Source organism: Nomascus leucogenys, chromosome 23, assembly GCF_006542625.1.
Source record: "Nomascus leucogenys isolate Asia chromosome 23, Asia_NLE_v1, whole genome shotgun sequence".
Lineage (NCBI taxonomy): Eukaryota > Metazoa > Chordata > Mammalia > Primates > Hylobatidae > Nomascus > Nomascus leucogenys.
The window spans coordinates 32,274,397-32,293,242 of record NC_044403.1 but is presented as its reverse complement, the minus strand read 5'-3'; the positions used below and the strand labels follow the sequence as shown (position 1 = coordinate 32,293,242).

Genomic DNA, 18,846 nt, shown 5'->3' with positions numbered 1-18,846 from the left:
CACCACACCCAGCCTCAGGACTGAAGATTTTAAGCAGATTATACCAGGTAGAAGGACATAACAGAACATCATGTGACTTGCTCAGAATCAGAGTGGATTGACAGAGCATGCTTGATAAGAAAGCTTTCACCAAAGCAATAAAAAAATCAGCCTCTCTCCCTCTCTCCTTCTGTCTGTCAATCATATAACATGGTAAGGCATTCCCTTTCCAGCCATGAGGTTTATCTTCATGAAAATTTCTATAATAAGGTTGCTTAAAGTACAGGAGCTCAAGATCTTGCGTTACCAATTGAAATGGAGATTATGAAGAGCCTTTTAAAGTTTATAAGTAATTTTTTTTTCTTTTGCTTAAGATAATAGAGAAAGCACATTAGATAAAGATAGCATCAGTGGCTTTGTATTCATTTTAAATTTGATATAGTGGGTACTCTGCCTTAATTTCCATTTACTACTTCTGTTTTTGGAGAGGGGAGTGGGGGCAGGGGAAGTCAATATGTTGGTGAGGCTGGCTTTGAACTCCTGGGCTCAGACGATCCTCCCTCCTCAGCCTCCTGAGTAGCAGGGACTATAGGTGTGGGCCGCTGCACCTCGCTCTATGTACTGTTTATTGCTTATTAGAGTTTTCTGCATCTCCTCCTCCTATAACTTCAAGGAAAAGATTGTAGATTTGTTTTTCTGTTGTTGCAGATAACAAGGAGACCTTTCTACTTTGTGTGCTTATCCATTTAAATATTCAATGCCATTCTGATTTTTATTTGAAAATAATTATGAGGAGTACCTTTTGAAAATTCAAAAGGCATGAATTTCAGGATTTTGTAGATACTTTAAAGAATACTACATTTTAGCCCAGGTGTGGTGGCTCACGCCTATAATCCCAGCACTTTGGGAGGCCGAGGCAGGTGGATCACAAGGTCAGGAGTTCGAGACCAGCCTGGCCAGTATGGTGAAACCCTGTCTCTACTAAAAATACAAAAATTAGCCAGGCATGGTGGCGCACACCTGTAGTCCCAGCTACTTGGAAGGCTGAGGCAGGAGAATCGCCTGAACCCGGAAGGCGGAGGTTGCAGTGAGCTGAGATCATGCCACTGCATTCCAGCCTGGGCGACAGAGTGAGACTCTGTCTCAAAAATAAAAAATAAAAACAAAAAAACAAAACTATATTTTAAAACATCAAGTTCTTTCCAAAAAGCAAATATGATGATGTTGAAGAGGGAACCAGTCTATGCATCCTGTACTATTTTTATTTTTCTATTCTTGACCCCTAATTATGAATTTTTGTGTATTTGATAGGTGTGAAAATGACAGCATGAACTTTACCCCAACACACACCCCTGTCTGCAGAAAGTAAGACATTTGCTTATTTTCAAGTTGTTAAGAAATCAAGACTTGTATAGCCTTAGTGTAAGTTAGCATAGGAACTGGAAAAGTACTGGAAACATATTTCCTAAAGTTGTTTGGTTTTTTTTTTTTTGAGACAGAGTTTCACTCTGTGCCCAGGATGGAGTGCAGTGGTGCAATCACAGCTCATTGCAGCCTTGACCTCCTGCACTCAAGCAGTCCTCCCGCCTCAGCCTCCCAAAGTGCTGAGATTACAGGCATAAGCCACTGCGCCCAGCCTGAGACAACCCCTTTAGAAAATATGAAATGTTGGCTGGGCACGGTGGCTCACGCCTGTAATCCCAGCACTTTGAGGGGCCAAGGTGGGCAGCCTGGCCAACATGGTGAAACCCCATCTCTACTAAAAAAAAAAAAAAAAAAAAAATTAACCAGGCATGGTGGTGAGCGCCTGTAATCTCAGCTACTTGGGAGGCTGAGGCAGGAGAATTGCTTGAACCCGGGTGGTGGAGGTTGCAGTGAGCTGAGATCATGCCACTGCACTCCAGCCTGGGCAACAGAGCAAGACTCCATCTTAAGAAAAAAAAAAAAAAAAGAAAAGAAATGTTAAGTAAGTAAAATAGTATTTCTCTCACAAGTTTTTAATGATTGGGAAAATGTTTAAGTTTTTCTTCATGCTAGTTGACAAATTTTAATATCTCTGCATGCTTATTTATTAGAAGTGACCACATATTATTAACTATAACTCAGAGCTTCTGGTATAGTTTCTCCACTGTGCTATCTCTTTTGTTATGTTATAAATTGCAGACAACCAAATTGGATTTATTTTCACAGGAGGGTTTCTCTTCTTCTGTACTATTTTTGTTTTGTTTTTTGAGACGGAGTTTTGCTCTTGTTGCCCAGGCTGGAGTGCAATGGTGCGATCTTGGCTCACTGCAACGTCTGCCTCCCAGGTTCAAGTGATTCTCCTGCCTCAGCCTCCCGAGTAGCTGGGATTATAGGCATGCGCCACCACGCCTGGCTAATTTTTGCATTTTTAGTAGAGACGGGGTTTCTCCGTGTTGGTCAGCTATTCTTGAACTTCCGATCTCAGGTGATCCGCCCGCCTTGGTCTCCCAAAGTGCTGGGATTACAGGCGTGAGCCACTGCACCCGGCCTGTACTATTTGTTTTCCAACTTTCATTATTTTAGCTCAAGTCTTGTTTGCTAGAAGCAAACAAAAACTTCATGTTCACCTTTTTTTTTTTTTTTTTTTTTTTGAGATGGAGTTTTGCTGTTGTTTTCTAGGCTGGAGTGTAATGGCGCAGTCCTGGCTTACTGCAACCTCCATCTCCCAGGTTCACGCAGTTTTCCTGCCTCAGCCTCCCGAGCAGCTGGGATTACAGGCATGCGCCACCACACCTGGCTAATTTTGTATTTTTAGTAGAGATAGGGTTTCACCATGCTGGCCAGGCTGGTTTTGAACTCTTGACCTCAGGTGATCCACCCACCTCAGGTGTTCCACCTACCTCAGCCTCCCAAAGTGGTGGGATTATAGACGTGAGCCACTACGCCCAGCCATGTCCAGCCTTTGATCAGAGTCTTTTTGCCATTTATAACATTTAGTTCTAATCTGTGAAATTCAAATGTCTCAGATGCTAGAGATTAGCATCTGATATGTTTGTTCCAATTGCAATATGTCTTTTTTTTTTTTTTTTGAGACATAGTTTCACTATCGTTGCCCAAGCTGGAGTGCAATAGCGCGATCTCTACTCACTGCAACCTCTGCCTCTGGGGTTCAAGCGATTCTCCTGCCTCAGCCTCCCGAGTAGCTGGTATTACAGATGCTCGCCACTACGCCCAGCTAATTTTTATATTTTTGGTAGAGACTAGGTTTCGCTATGTTGGCCAGGCCGGTCTTGAACTCCTGACCTCAACTAATCTGCCCGCCTTGGCCTCCCAAAGTGGTAGGATTACAGGCATGAGCCACTGCACCCGGCCTGCAATGTGTCTTATAGTACTACATTTTCTAATTGTTACTACATGGTCTCCCTTAGTTTATATTCTGTTTTTTTAAATTATCTTTTTAGTCTCTAATGGATTTTATTTTTACTTCTTTAGAGACAAGGTGTTGCTATGTTGCCCAGGCAGGACTGGAACTCCTAGGCTCAAGCAATCCTCCCACCTCAGCCCCCTGAGTAGCTGGGACTGCTCAGCTACTCAGCTGTGCCACCATTCCTGGCTCTAACATGTATTTTGAATCCAGCTTTAAACCGTTAGTACTTGGAAGATAATTAATAAAATTATTTACTATCCTGTAATATCAAACTTTCAATTTTTTTTTTTTTTGAGACAGTCTCGCTCTGTCGCCAGGTTGGAGTGCAGTGGCACGATCTCAGCTCACTGCAACTTCTGCCTCCCGGGTTCAAGCAATTCTCCTGCCTCAGCCTCCAGAGTAGCTGGAACTACAGGCTCACGCTGCCACACCCAGCTAATTTTTTATTTTTGTATTTTGGTAGAGACAGGGTTTCACCATGTTGCCCAGGCTGGTCTCGAACTCCTGAGCTTAGGCAATCTGCCTGCCTTGGCCTCCCAAAGTGCTAGGATTACAGGTGTGAGCCACCGCGCCCGGCCAAGATTTTTTTTTTTTTTTTTTTTTTTTTTTTTTTAAATAAAGACAGGGTTTCGCTATATTGCCCAGGCTGGTCTTGAACCCCTGGGCTCAAGTGATTCTCCCACCTTGGCCTCCGAAAGTGCTGGGATTACAGGCGTGAGCCACTGTGCCTGTCCAAACTTCCAAATTTATGAGCACCTTAATTATAAGCACTTTGGGAACACAAAACCCCCTTTTATTTAGAAAGTTATAACTCATAAACTTTCACAGAGTGTAATGAATAAATCATTTCTAATTTCACATAGGCAAACAGTCGTCTCCAAACGTGGTGTTGCCATCAGTGGTCCCACCAAGAGGAGGGGAATGGCAGATTCACTGGAGTCAACCCCATTGCCTTCCGTCGAAGATCGTCTGGCCAAACTCTGTCCTTCTAAGGAGCTCCTGGAATATTATCAAAAGAAGATGGCTGAGTGTGAGGCAGAAAATGAGGACTTGTTGAAGAAACTGGAACTCTACAGAGAAGCTTGTGAAGGACAGGTAAAGAGACGATGCACGCTGTTTTAGAACTCTGATGAAGTCTTCATTAATTAGAGATGCTCTACAAGTGCCAGTTTATATCATAAGCAGATGTTTTATAAAAATACTCCTTTTTTATTCCCCAGCCTGGCTACTGCCCCTTCAGGCCCTCCTTGGATCATAACCCCCAAAACTGCCCTTTCTCTCAAATCTTAAATTCTGACGTCTCCGTATCTCTTACACCTAGCTCTTTCATCTCCTTATACCTGAGTAGTCCTTAACTTCTTTGTTACCTCCATAGCTTCCTGACTTTTCAGTTTTCTAAGTGCTGTATATAGCTCTGATATCAAGTCCTTCAAACCTAAACCCCATGATGCTTCACTTGAATAGTAACTGCAGTGCCTGCAAATGACCCCTTGCTCAATTATTATTTTGCTCCACCCGCATAGCAAAAACTGAGCTGTGGCATCATCCAGTTCTCTGCCACATATTCTCCTATAGCAGGATTTCTTCACCTCGGCATTATTGACGTTTTGGGCTGGATGCTTCTTTGTTGTGAGGGGTTGTCCTGTGCATGATAGGATGTTTAGCAGCATCCCTGGCCTCTACCGACCGGATGCCAGTAACACACCACCCCCAGCTGTGACAATCAAGAATGTCTCCAGACATTGCCAGATGTTTCTGGAATGGGTGTATGTATGTACAGTCACTCCTGATTGAGAACACTATTGTAGAAAGGTCACAAATCAGTATAGAATGAATCGGTGGTAAACAAATTCAGCTGTACCCTCAACCACTATACAGCAGTCGTCTTACCTGTCCCTACTGGGTTTCCTCTCCTTCCACATCTGTGCCATACCCTCACCTCCAGCCTGCAACCCCTTCTTAGCCCTCCTCTCTCAACATCTTTTCTGCTCATCTACACAGTTACTCCATCCATATCTATCTCCTTCTTCCTTCCTTTCTTTTTTCTTTGGTTGCTTTTCTTTTTCTTGTTTTTTTTTTTTTGAGAGGGAGTCTTGCTCTGTCACCCAGGTTGGAGTGCAGTGGTGCGATCTCGGCTCACTGCAAGCTCTGCCTCCGGGTTCATGCCATTCTCCTGCCTCAGCCTTCCGAGTAGCTGGGACTACAGGAGCCCGCCACCATGCCCGGCTAATTTTTTGTATTTTTATTTTTTATTTTTTATTTTATTTTATTTTATTATTATTTTTTTTTTTTTGAGACAGAGTCTCGATCTGTCACCCAGGCTGGAGTGCAGTGGTGCGATGTTGGCTCACTGCAAGCTCCACCTCCCGGGTTCACGCCATTCTCCTGCCTCAGCCTTCCGAGTAGCTGGGGCCACAGGTGCATACCACCACGCCCGGCTAATTTTTTGTATTTTTAGTAGAGACGGGGTTTCACTGTATTAGCCAGGATGGTCTCAATCTCCTGACCTTGTGATCCGCCTGCCTCAGCCTCCCAAAGTGCTGGGATTACAGGTGTGAGCCACCGCACCTGGCCTGTTTTTTTGTTTTTTTGAGACAGAGTCTTACTCTGTCACCCAGGTTGGAGTGCAGTGGCACAATCAGGGCTCACTGCACCCTTGAACTCCTAGGCTCAAGTGATCCTCCCGCACTCAGCCTCCCGAGCAGCTGGGACTACAGGCACACGCCACCATGCCCAGCTAATTTTTAAAAAATTTGTTGTAGAGACGTGGTCTTGCTGTGTTGCCCAGGCCGGTATTGAACTCCTGGGCTCAAGCAGTCCTCCCACCTCAGCCTGCCAAGGTGCTGGGATTACAGGTGTGAGCCACAGCACCTGGCCTTTAGTCACCTTTCTGACTATCTTTCTTCCTACTGCTTCAGGAACAAGGCATCTTTGCCTATTTGAGCTGGATTGATCCAATGCCTACTGTGGCCCTCATCCCTTTTTCCTCCTGAGAAACCTTACTCCATCATTTTTCTCTGCTTTCTGTTGTATTTTTAACTTCTTACTTGATATTAGCTTTTTCTTCTCAGTATATAAACATACTCCAGTCTTTCCCAACTTAAAAGAAAAATGAAAAACTCTTTGTTGTGCCTCTCTCTCTAGCTACTCTTTATTTTATTTTATTTATTTATTTATTTATTTTTGAGACGGAGTCTCGCTCTGTCGCCCAGGCTGGAGTGCAGTGGCACGATCTCGGCTCACTGCAAGCTCCGACTCCTGGGTTCACACCATTCTCCTGCCTCAGCTTCCCGAGTAGCTGGGACTACAGGTGCCCACCACCACACCCAGCTAATTTTTTTTTATTTTTTTAGTAGAGACGGGGTTTCACCGTGTTAGCCAGGATGGTCTCAATCTCCTGACCTCGTGATCCACCCGCCTCGGCCTCCCAAAGTGCTGGGATTACAGGTGTGAGCCACCGCGCCTGGCCTCTCTAGCTACTCTTTTTATATAAATGGCTCTTTATTTTCCCAATCACACTTCCAGAATCTTTTGACTTTCCTATTCACTCAATGGGAAATTTTTTTTTTTTTTTTTTGAGACGGAGTCTCGCTCTGTCGCCCAGGCTGGAGTGCAGTGGCCCGATCTCGGCTCACTGCAAGCTCCGCCTCCCGGGTTCACGCCATTCTCCTGCCTCAGCCTTTCCGAGTAGCTGGGACTACAGGCGCCTGCCACCACGCCCGGCTAATTTTTTGTATTTTTAGTAGAGACGGGGTTTTACCGTGGTCTCGATCTCCTGACCTCGTGATCCGCCCGCCTCGGCCTCCCAAAGTGCTGGGATTACAAGCGTGAGCCGCCGCGCCCGGCCTCCCTCTGGTCTCTTACATCTGCAGTTGGCCTCACACTTTTCACTCTAGCAGTACTGAAATATTTGTACTTGTCCAAATTGATTAGGCTTTTGTTTTTTGGAGGTTTACTTGTCATTTTTATCACATTATGTATGTATACAATGAATTACAGGGTAATTCGTTCCATTTGGGCTCCGGAATAGCTTCAGGATGGGAGCTGGTTGCCAGATGACAGTGATGCAGCGTCTCTAAATACGTCTCTAAATACATTTCCTGGGACACAGTGTGAGGCACCATGCCCAGCCTAATTTTTTTTGTAGATTCTACAAAAACAGTGTTTCCAACCTTTTGAGTTCCACTGTGGACTTGTATGCTGTCCCTTTCTCTGAATCAGTTGTTAATATTTATTTGTCATTTTATCACATTATGTATGTATCTATAGACCTCTGGGTTTTTTGTTTTTTGTGTTTTTGAGTCAGGGTCTTGCCCTGTTGCCCAGGCTGGAGTGCAGTGGTGTGATCATAGCTCACTGCAGCCTCAACGTCCTGGACTCAAGCAATCCTCCTGCCTCAGCCTCCCAAGTAGCTGGGACTACAGGCATGTATCACCATGCCCAGCTAATTTTTTATGTTTTATTTTATTTTATTTTATTTTGAGATGAAGTCTTGCTCTGTCACCCAGGCTGGAGTGCAGTGGTGCGATCTCGGCTCACTACAACCTCCACCTCCCAGGTTCACGCGATTCTCCTGCCTCAGCCTCCTGAGTAGCTGAGATTATAGGCGCCCACCACCACGCCTGGCTAATTTTTGTACTTTTACTAGGGACTGGGTTTCACCATGTTGGCCAGGGTGGTCTTGAACACCTGACCTTAGATGACCCGCCTGGCTCGGCCTCCCAAGGTGCTGAGATTACAGGTGTGAGCCACTGCACCCTGCCCAATTTTTTATTTTTTGTAAAGACAGAATCTCGCTCTGTTCTCTAGGATGGTCCTGAACTCCTGGGCTCAAGCCATCCTCCCACCTTAACCTCCCAAAGTGTTGGGATTACAGGCGTGAGTCACTGCACCCAGCCTTTATGAAATTATTTTTAATGACTTTGCCCAATTTTAAGTGTTCAGTTGAGTAGTGTTAAGTGTTTATGTGTGTGGGTGTGTGTGTGTATATATATATATATATATATATATATATATTTTTTTTTTTTTTTTTTTTTTTTTTTTTGCGGCAGTCTGGCTCTGTCACCCAGGCTACAGTGCAGTGGTGCAATCTCAGCTCACTGCAACCTTCTCCTCCTGGGTTTAAGCGATTCCTGCCTCAGCCTCCCAAGTAGCTGGGATTATAGGGTGTGCCACCAGACCCGGCTAATTTTTTTTTTTTTTTTTTTTTTTTTGAGACAAGTCTTGCTCTGTCGCCCAGGCTGGAGTGCAGTGGCACGATCTCAGCTCACTGCAAGCTCCGCCTCCCGGGTTCACGCCATTCTCCTGCCTCAGCCTCTCTGAGTAGCTGGGACTACAGGCACCCGCCAGCATGCCCGGCTAATTTTTTGTATTTTTAGTAGAGTCAGGGTTTCACCGTGGTCTCGATCTCCCGACCTCGTGATCCGCCCGCCTCGGCCTCCCAAAGTGCTGGGATTACAAGCGTGAGCCACTGCGCCCGGCCTAATTTTTGTTTTTTTAGTAGAGATGGGGTTTTGCCATGTTGGTCAGGCTGGTCTTGAACTCGTGGCCTCAAGTGACCTGCCATGCCTGGCGTGTTAAGTATATTCACATTGTTGTGTGACTGATCTCTAGAACGTTTTCATTTTACAAAACCAAAACTCCATTCCATTAAACAGATCATTTCTCCCCACACTCCCTGTAACCACTATTTTACTTGCTATTTCTATGAATTAGAAACAGAGTAGGATTTGCCAGGCATGGTGGCTCGTGCCTGTAATCCCAGCACTTTGGGAGGCCGAGGCAGGCGGATCACCTGAGGTCAGGAGTTCGAGACCAGCCTTACCAATATGGCAAAACCTGTCTCTATTAAAAATACAAAAATTAGGTAGGCGTGGCGGTACATACCTGTAGTCCCAGCTACTTGGGAGGCTGAGGCAGGAGAATCGCCCAGGAGGTGGAGGCTGCAGTGAGCTGAGATCTCACCACTGCATTCCACCCTGGGCAACAGAGCAAGGCTCCATCTCAAAAAAAAAAAAAATAGAGCAGGATTTATTTAGAATAGAGCGGAATCATACTGTAGTTTTTCTTTCTGTAACTGACTTATTTCACTTAGCATAATGTCCTCAAGTTTCGTCTATGTTGTAGCATGTGATGAGATTGTCTTCCTTTCTGACAACATCAGGCTCTCATGGTTCTTATTTACGGTTCTCTTTTCTTGGAGGACCAACTGTCTGCTTCTCTCTCTACCCATCTTCTGTTCATCTGTCAAGTGTCAGCTCTTTGATGGTAGCGCTTTGATTTCCCAAACAGATCTCAGAATTTTTATTCCTGCCACGCTTCCCCCACACCGTTTCACCATGCATGCTTTCATGAAGTAATTATTTCATTTTAATCATTTGCCTCTCTCCCCATGAAATTCCTTAGCTCTGTAGACAGGAATCGTATCTTTTCATCTTTGTTTTCCTGCATGTCATGATAATGCTTATGATAGGAAACATTACCAAAAAAATGTGGATAGGCTGGGTGCGGTGGCTCACACCTGTAATCCCAGCACTTTGGGAGGCCAAGGTGGGTGGATTGCCTGAGCTCAGGAGTTCAAGCCGGCCTGGCCAACATGGTGAAACCCCATCTCTACTAAAAATACAAAAATTAGCTGGGCATGGTGCGCACCTGTAATCCCAGCTACTCAGGAGGCTGAGGCAGAAGAATCACTTGAACCTGGGAGGCGGAGCTTGCAGTGAGCTGAGATCGCGCCACTGCATTCCAGCCTGGGTGACAGAGCGAGAGTCTGTCTCAAAAAAAAAAAAAGTGTGGATAGAACAGGTGAGTCGTACAGCGTTCTGGATTCTATAGTCCGTAAAAGGAAGATGTGAGAGCTTTGATGTTAAATGCAAACTTCACACTCATCCTGTAGCTTTTAAACTCCATTCAAGGGCGGGCACGGTGGCTCACGCCTGTAATCCCAGCACTTTGGGATGCCGAGGCAGGTGGATCACCTGAGGTCAGGAGTTTGAGACCAGCCTGCCCAACATGGCAAAACCCCGTCTCTGCTAAAAATACAAAAATTAGCCGGGCATGGTGGCATGCACCTGTAATCTCAGCTACTCGGGAGGCTGAGGCACAAGAATCACCTAGAAGGTGGAGGTTGCAGTGAGCTGAGATCGTGCCACTGCACTACAGCCTGGGCAACAGAGCAAGACTTGGTCTCAATAAATAAATAAATAAATAAATAAGCTTGGTCTCAATAAATAAATAAATAAATAAACAAACGAACAAACTCCAGCCTATACATGCCTATTGCTGTCATTTGAATTCTGTATTGGCAAAATTATTTACTTCGGAATATTTCTACATGAGTAGACTCCTCCCCATCCAGTGAGAGATACTCCATTGAAACCCAGTGTCTTTCAACTATCTTATTGTGTTTTTTTTGCAGCATAAACTTGAATGTGATTTGCAGCAGAGGGAGGAAGAGATTGCTGAATTGCAGAAAGCTCTAAGTGATATGCAGGTCTGCCTCTTCCAGGAACGGGAACATGTTTTGCGCCTCTACTCAGAAAATGACCGACTGAGAATCAGGTACCAAATAGGAGAAGGGAAATGTTGGAGTTTAACTTTAAATTACATTCATTCATTCATTCATTTAGAGGCAGTATCACTCTATTGCCCAGGCTGGAGTACAGTGGCGCTATCTCGGCTCACTGCAGCCTCCACCTCCTGGTTCAAGCGATTCTCATGCCTCAGCCTCTCGAGTAGCTGGGACCACAGGTGTGCACTACAACGCCTAGCTCATTTTTGTATTTTTAGTGGAGATGGGTTTTTGCCCTGTCAGCCACGCTGGTCTCGAACTCTTGGCCTCAAGTGATCCGCCCACCTCAGCCTCCCGAAGTGTTGGGATTACAAGCGTGAGCCACCATGCCCAGCCCTTTAAATTACTTTTAAAAAGATACATTTCTCCACATTAATTCTCTTAGGTTGTATTCCCTAGGAAATGGGCTCTGAGATGGAGATTTGCCTTCAGGGTAGTTACTGGAGAAGCTCTCTGGAATAATAGCTATGAGCAGATTTGGGCAGAGGTAGAATACGAACGGATACTGTGGTAACAGAAGCCTTAGCCAGCCCCATAGGGAGCACTAAGGATAGGGTGGTCTTCCGGCAGCAAAGGACTCAGACTTTTGTGTCCCCACATTCACCAGTCATAGGACGCAGGCTGTCCCCAGGGAGGGGATGTAAACTCGGGAGAAGAAGCCCCCTTCAGCCAAGTGTAATTTTTAGAGAAGAACTGAGCTCCTGGGAGATATGGTCATGAGGGGGAGTCTGAGCAGTACATTACATGTTCCATTACAGTGCACTTCTGTGTGTGTGTGTCGGGAGTGGGAGGGTAAAATACACATAGCAAAAAGTTTACCATTTTAGCCATCTGAAGTGTACGGTTCGGTGGCATTAAGTATATTCACATTGTTGCACAACTGTCACCACCATTGAACTCTAGAACATTTTCATACTCCTAAACTGAAATTGTATACTCATTAAACAGTAACTCCCACATCCCTGTTACCCCAGTTCCTGGAACACACCCTTCTACTTTTCGTCTCTATGAATCTATTTTAGGTACCTCATGTAAGTGGAATCATACAATATTTGTTATGCTTATTTCACTTAGCCTAATGTCTTCAGGGTTCATCCATGTTGTAGCATGTGTCAGAATTTTCTTCCTTTTTAAGACTGAACAATATTCCATTATATGTGTACCACATTTTGTTTATCCATTCATCCACCAATGGATCTCAGCTCACTGTAACCTCCGCCTTCCAAACTGAAGCTATCCACCCACCTCAGCCTCCTGAGTAACTGGGACTACAGGTGTGTGCCAACATGCCTGGCTAATGTTTTTTGTAATTTTTGTAGAGACAGGGTTTTGCCATGTGGCCCAGGCTGGTCTCCAGCTTCCAAGCTCAAGTGATCTATCTGCCTCAGCCTCCCAAAGTGCTGGGATTACAGGCGTGTGCTACTGTGCCCGGCCGAGACCGTACTTTTAATTCTTTTGTGTATGTACCCAGCAGTGGATCATATGGTAATTCTGTTTTTATTTTTTTGACTAACTGCCATACTATTTTCTATAGTGGCTATACTGTTTTATATTCCCACCAGCAGTGCACAAGGGTTTCAGTTTCTCCACAGCCTTGACAATACCTGTTACTTTCTTTTTTTTTCTTTTAAGCCTTTTTTTTTTTTTTTTTGTGACAGGATCTCACTCTGTCACCCAGGCTGGAGTGCAGTGGCATGATCTTGCCTCACTGCAACCTTTACCTACCTCCTAGGCTCAGGTGATCCTCACACTTCAGCCTCCAAGTGGCTGTGACTATATGCATGTGCTGCTGTGCCCAGCTAATTTTTATATGTGTGTGTATATATATATATATATATAAATATATATATATATATATATATTTTTTTTTTTTTTTTTTTTTTTTTTGAGACGGAGTCTCGCCCTGTCACCCAGGCTGGAGTGCAGTGGCCCGATCTCGGCTCACTGCAAGCTCCGCCTCCCGGGTTCACGGCATTCTCCTGCCTCAGCCTCTCCGAGTAGCTGGGACTACAGGTGCCCGCCACCACGCCCGGCTAATTTTTTTGTATTTTTAGTAGAGACAGGGTTTCACTGTGGTCTCGATCTCCTGACCTCGTGATCCGCCCGCCTCAGCCTCCTAAAGTGCTGGGATTACAAGCATGAGCCACCGTGCCCGGCCCTTTTTTTTTTTTTTTTTTTTTGTAGAGACAAGATTTCACCATGTTTCCCAGGCTGGTCTCAAACTCCTGAGCTCAAGCAGTCCTCCTGCCTCAGCCTCCCAAAGTGCTGGGATTACAGGCATGAGCCACCATGCCTGGCCAACACTTGTTATTTTCTGGGTGGTTTTTTTTTTTTTTTTGAGACAGGGTCTTGCCCAGTCACCCAGGCTGGAGCGCAGTGGCAAGAGCACAGCTCACTGCAGCCTCAACCTCCCAGGCTCGGATGATCCCCCCAACCTCAGCCTCCCAGTTAGTTGGGACCATGGGTGCGCACCACTGTGCTTGGCTAATTTTTGTATCTTTTGAAGAAATGGGGTTTCACTGTTTTGCCCAGGCTGGTCTCACACTCCTGGGCTCAAGCGATTTGCCCACCTTGGCTTCCCAAAGTGTTAGGATTACAGGCGCGAGCCACTGTGCCCAGCCTTATTTTCTGTTTATTTGATAGTAACCGTCTTAATGGGTGTGAGGGAGTCTCACTGTGGTTTTGATTTGCATTTTTAAATGTTGAGCATCTTTCATGTGCCATTTATATATCTTCTTTGGAGAAATGTCTATTCAAATATTTTGCCCATTTTAATAATTGGGTTGCTTTTGTTGTTGAGTTGTAGAAGTTCTTTTTTGTTGTTGTTGAGACAGGGTCTCGCTCTGTCGCCCAGGCAGTGGCGTGATCACGGCTCACTGCAACCGTTGTCTGCTGGGCTCAAGCTGTCCTCCCATGTCAGCCTCCTGAGTAGCTGGGACTACAGGCACGTGCTACTACGCCTGGCTAATTTTTGTATTTTTGGTAGAGTCAGAGTTTCGCTATGTTGCCCAGGCTGGTCTCAAACTCCTGAGCTCAAGTGATCCTCACCTCACCCTCCCAAAGTGCTGGGATTAGAGATGTGAGCCAGCGTGCCTGGCCATAGAAGTTCCTTATATATTCTGGATATTAAACCTTTATTAGATATACAGATACATGCAAATATTTTCTCCTGTTCCATAGATTGCCTTTTTATTTTCTCCCCTTTTTTTTTTAATTTTTTATTTTTTTTAGAGGCATGGTGTCACTCTGTCGGCCAGGGTGATCCTCCTGCCTTAACCTCTGGAGTAGATGGGATTATATAGGCATGCACCACTATGCCTGGCTAATTTATTTTCTTTTTTTCATTTTTTTGTAGAGACAGGGCAGGTCTCACTATATTCCTTAGGCTGGTCTTGAACTCCTGACCTCAAGTGATCCTCCTGCCTCAGCCTCCCAAAGTGCTAGGATTACAGGAATGAACCACTACGCCGAGCCAGGAGTTTTTAATTTTTATGAAGTTCAGTTTATGTATTTTTTTATTTTGTTCCTTCTGCTTTTGGTATCACATCCAAGAAATCATTGCCAAGTTCATTGTCAGGAAACTTTTCTCCTATGTTTTCTTCTGAAAGTTTTATTATTTCAGCTCTTGTGTCTAGGTCTTTGATCCATTTTTAGTTAATTTTTGTATATAGCATTAGGTAAGGTTCCAACTTCATTCTTTTGCATGTGGATGTCCAGTTTTCTCAACATCATTTGTTGAAAAGACTTAGCCACGTGGTTTCTTTGTTTCTTTTTTTTTTTTTTTTTTTTTTTTGAGACAGAGTCTCCCTCTGTCACCCAGGCTGGAATGTAGTGGCACAATCTCGGCTCACTGCAACCTCCGCCTCCCAGGCTCAGGTGATCCTCCTGCCTCATCCTTCCAAGTAGCTGGGACTACATGCACGAGCCAACACACCTGACTAATTTTTGTATTTTTTGTAGAAACAGGGTTTTTCCATATTGCCCAGGCTGATCTCGAACCTTCCAAAGTGCTAGGATGTCAAGCGTGAGCCACCGCGCCCAGCCTCGCCACTTGGGTTTTTGGTGTCCCACGGTCAGGTGCTCCATTTTTAGCAGGATCTACTAGCATGGCAGAAGCTGGTTGTCAAATGTTGTGTCATTCTCAGCTGTAGACAGCATAGTCTTGCTCCAGATTCTCAGAGGGTCTGTTACGATTCTTGTGGTGCTTGCCGTAAACTCCACGTGGTACCTTGTGCCGCCACAGACACCATAGGATCCGCCAAATCATATGTCCCAAGCAGCAGAGCATCCTTTCAACTCTGGGCCACGCCGAAAGCTCGCCTTCCGTGTCAGTTGATACATAGGTCAGAGCAGTATTCCAAAATGCGGAATATGTTGTCTCCAGAACCTGAAGACTCCTTTCAGGCATTATGCTTCCTTCTTGGTGGTAGCATGTACCAGGTGAAATAATTTGATCTTCACATCGGAGGGAATATCCTGGGATACCTGGATCTCAGCCTTAAAAACTTCACTGACGTGCTTCGTAAGGTTCATCTCCAGCCCTCCCGAGCACACATATCTTACCAAGTGCACTTGCTGTTTCTGATTTAATGCGATACCATCAGTAGTGAGCTACTGGCGATCTGTGGAGTAGCCAGATCCAGATTCTTTTTGTTTTTGTTTTTGTTTGTTTGTTTGTTTTTGAGATGGAGTCTCAGTCTGTCACCCAGGCTGGAGCGCAGTGGCGATCGCGGCTCACTGCAACCTTGGCCTCCCAGATTCAAGCGATTCTCCTGCCTCAGCCTCCCGAGTATCTGGGACTACAGGCACACGCTACCACGCCCAGCTAATTTTTGTACTTTTTAGTAGAGATGGGGTTTCACCATTTTGGACAGGCTGGTCTCGAACTCCCGACCTCGTGGTCCACCCACCTCTGCCTCCCAAAGTGCTGGGATCACAGGTGTGAGCCACTGCGCCCAGCCCAGATTCTTTTATACTGTATTGACAGAAAGTAAAAGCATTAACATGGCCCTGGGAAAGACTATAAAAGTACACTGTTGTCCATGTCACATGATGTGAACTGCCTCTGGTCTTTTGAGGGGGAGGAAAGAATGCATTTGCCTAATCAGTGGCCACTTACCATGTGTCTGAGACTAAGTAATTCTGTTCTAGCAAAGGTACTACATCTGGCACAGTGACTGTTATCCTCCAGAATCCATCTGGTTTTGTATAGGTCATACTGAGGAATGAAATGAGGCTTTGATAAGGACCGCCCCCTCTGCATTCTTTAGGTCTTTATTGATCATCTTGACTGGGTAGGGAGGGGCAGTTTCCGAGGCTTTCGCATAGCTTGCCTCAGAAGCCAAGAAGCTAATTTGGAGGTACCGTCCCCTACCTAGTATGTCCATTTTAAGCCTTTGGGAACTGAAGAAATGACCATTGGTTCGGTGGATGCAGTAGGCCTGCTGTGAGTTGGATGTGGGCCACAATCCCATTTATTCCATGGTCCCCACATGCCCCAGTGCCATGATGATGCTTCAGGTTATCTGGTGTCAGTGTCAGCTTAGACCCTGTATCCAGCAATCCTTAAAATGCCCGGGTCTTTCCTCTTCCCCAGTGTATAGTTACTAAATAAATGGCTATAGACTCTTTGGAGGATGTGGGGAATCATTACCATGAATATCTACTCTGTGGTGTCGCAGGGTCTTACCTTCTGGGAGTTCCAGCCTCTTCTTTAGGTAATTGTCTCTAGGACTTAAAACAGACTTGGGGCTGGGCGCAGTGGCTCACACCTGTAATCCCAGCACTTTGGGTGGCTGAGGCGGGCAGATCACAAGGTCAGGAGTTCAAGACCAGCCTGGCCGACATGGTGAAACCCCGTCTCTACTAAAAATACAAAAATTAGCTGGGCATTTTGGCACGCGCCTATAGTCCCAGCTAGTCGGGAGGCTGACGCAGGAGAATTGTTTGAACCCAGGAGGCGGAGGTTGCGGTGAGCTGAGATCATGCCATTGCACTCCAGCCTGGGTGACAAAGAGAGACTCTGTCTCAAAAAGAAAAAAAAAAAAACGGACTTGGGCCTGAAAAATGAGTCAGAGATTGTGATTTTGTTTGGGGTGCAGCCCTCAGCCTCTTTTCCATCTTTGACTTATCTTTTATTGTTCAAGCTATACTCTGTTGACTACCCATCTACCTTGCTGGGAGAAACACCATGTTCTGTAAACCATCTCCATATCAGTCGCTCTGAAATCCCTTTTTATGTTGTTTTTTTTTAATTAATTCTTTTTTTTTTTGAGACGCAGCCTTGCTCTGTCACCCAGGTCAGAGTGCAGTGACGCAGTCTTGGCTCACTGCAAACTCCACCTCCCGGGTTCAAGTGATTCTTGTGCCTCAGCCTCCTGAGTAGCTGGAATTACAGGTGCATACCACCATGCCCAGCTAATTTTTGCATTTTTAGTAGAGACGGGGGTTTCACCAGTTGGCCAGGCTGGTCTCGAACTCCTGACCTCAGGTGATCTGCCTGCCTCATCCTCCCAAAGTGCTGAGATTACAGGCATGAGCCGCCACACCCGGCCCAAAATCCCTTTTTAGCGTTTGCTTCCTTGGTCCAGTCCAGACCTAAGCTATCTTAGGTTGAGTTCTCCGGGAAACAGACTGTTCAGTGGCGACTTGCTTGCAGGAATTTTATTGGGAAGTGAGGGAACTGAAACTGGGATTCAGTTGCAGCAGGCCTCGTCCAACACGACAGGGGTCTCTGAAGCTGGGATGGCTCTCAGAGACATCCTGAACTGAGGCAAGGGAATTGGATTTTTGTGTTCCCTCATTGACCAGGCACTGGATGTCTTGTCGTAGCACCACAACAAGAATCATAACAGACCCTCTGAGAATCTGGAGCAAAACTATGCTGTCTACAGCTGAGAATGACATAACATTTGACAACCAGCTTCTGCCATGCTAGTAGATCCTGCTAAAAATGGAGCACCTGACCGTGGGACACCAAAAACCCAAGTGGCGAGGCTGGGCGCGGTGGCTCACGCAGTTCCCTTGGCTGGGGATTCAACTACAAGCTATCAGCAGGCAGCATTCCTGGCAGTTGGCAGAATGAGCCCATCAGCTCTGAAGAGCAAGATCGGAGCAGTGACCCTCAGCAGCCACTACTGTTCCCTTTTAGAATTAGCTAAGAAGTGGCCAGGCGCGGTGGCTCATGCCTGTAATCCCAGAACTTTGGGAGGCCGAAGCAGGTGGATCACAAGGTCAGGAGATCAAGACCTTCCTGGCTAACACAGTGAAACTGCGTCTCTACTAAAAATACAAAAATTAGCCGGGCGTCGTGGCGGGTGCCTATAGTCCCAGGTACTCAGGAGGCTGAGGCAGGAGAATGGCGTGAACCTGGGAGGCGGAGCTTGCAGTGAGCCGAGATCGCGCCTTTGCACTCCAGCCTGGGCAACAGAACAAGACTCTGTCTCAAAAAAAAAAAAAGAATTAGCTAAGAAGTGCCCTGGCCCCTTTTCTCTGAATGGAAATACCTGATGTTTTACGAAGTAGAGCTGAAGTCTAGATACAAACTATTCAATTTTAATTTGAGGTTACTGTTTTAATTTGGGGTTACTATTGTTTTTAAAAAAATAGAAGGGAGATCCTTTAAACAGAAAAAGGCTACTACTTGGGACATTTAATAATATGTGCTTGCTTTCCATGAGAATTGCAGGGAGCTAGAAGACAAGAAAAAGATTCAGAATCTCTTGGCTCTTGTGGGAACAGATGCTGGAGAAGTGACCTATTTTTGTAAGGAGCCTCCTCACAAGGTAAGTAATCTTTGGTGTAGCATGGGGAGTGTGGCTTCACAAATCACAGGCTAAGACCCATCATCAGAAGAACTTTAGTATTCGCTAGAGAAGGCAGATGGAGAATTAGCCATCACAGTGCC

At 45.5% G+C, this 18,846-nt stretch overlaps 1 protein-coding gene across 2 annotated transcripts in view; it reads left to right on the top strand.

Moving 5' to 3' along the window:
- The window catches only part of CCDC77 (coiled-coil domain containing 77), a 41,100-nt gene that overhangs the window by 7,189 nt on the left and 15,065 nt on the right, over positions 1 to 18,846 (top strand). Inside the window, exons 3-6 of one of the 2 annotated variants that reach the window (XM_030805011.1) lie at positions 1,291 to 1,344; positions 4,234 to 4,465; positions 10,788 to 10,930; positions 18,628 to 18,724. In XM_030805011.1, the coding sequence (XP_030660871.1) occupies positions 1,307 to 1,344; positions 4,234 to 4,465; positions 10,788 to 10,930; positions 18,628 to 18,724 (510 nt within the window). In that variant the 5' untranslated portion in view covers positions 1,291 to 1,306. The remainder of the gene's footprint in view (positions 1 to 1,290; positions 1,345 to 4,233; positions 4,466 to 10,787; positions 10,931 to 18,627; positions 18,725 to 18,846) is intronic. The other variant, XM_003273669.3, reaches the window with a different exon arrangement.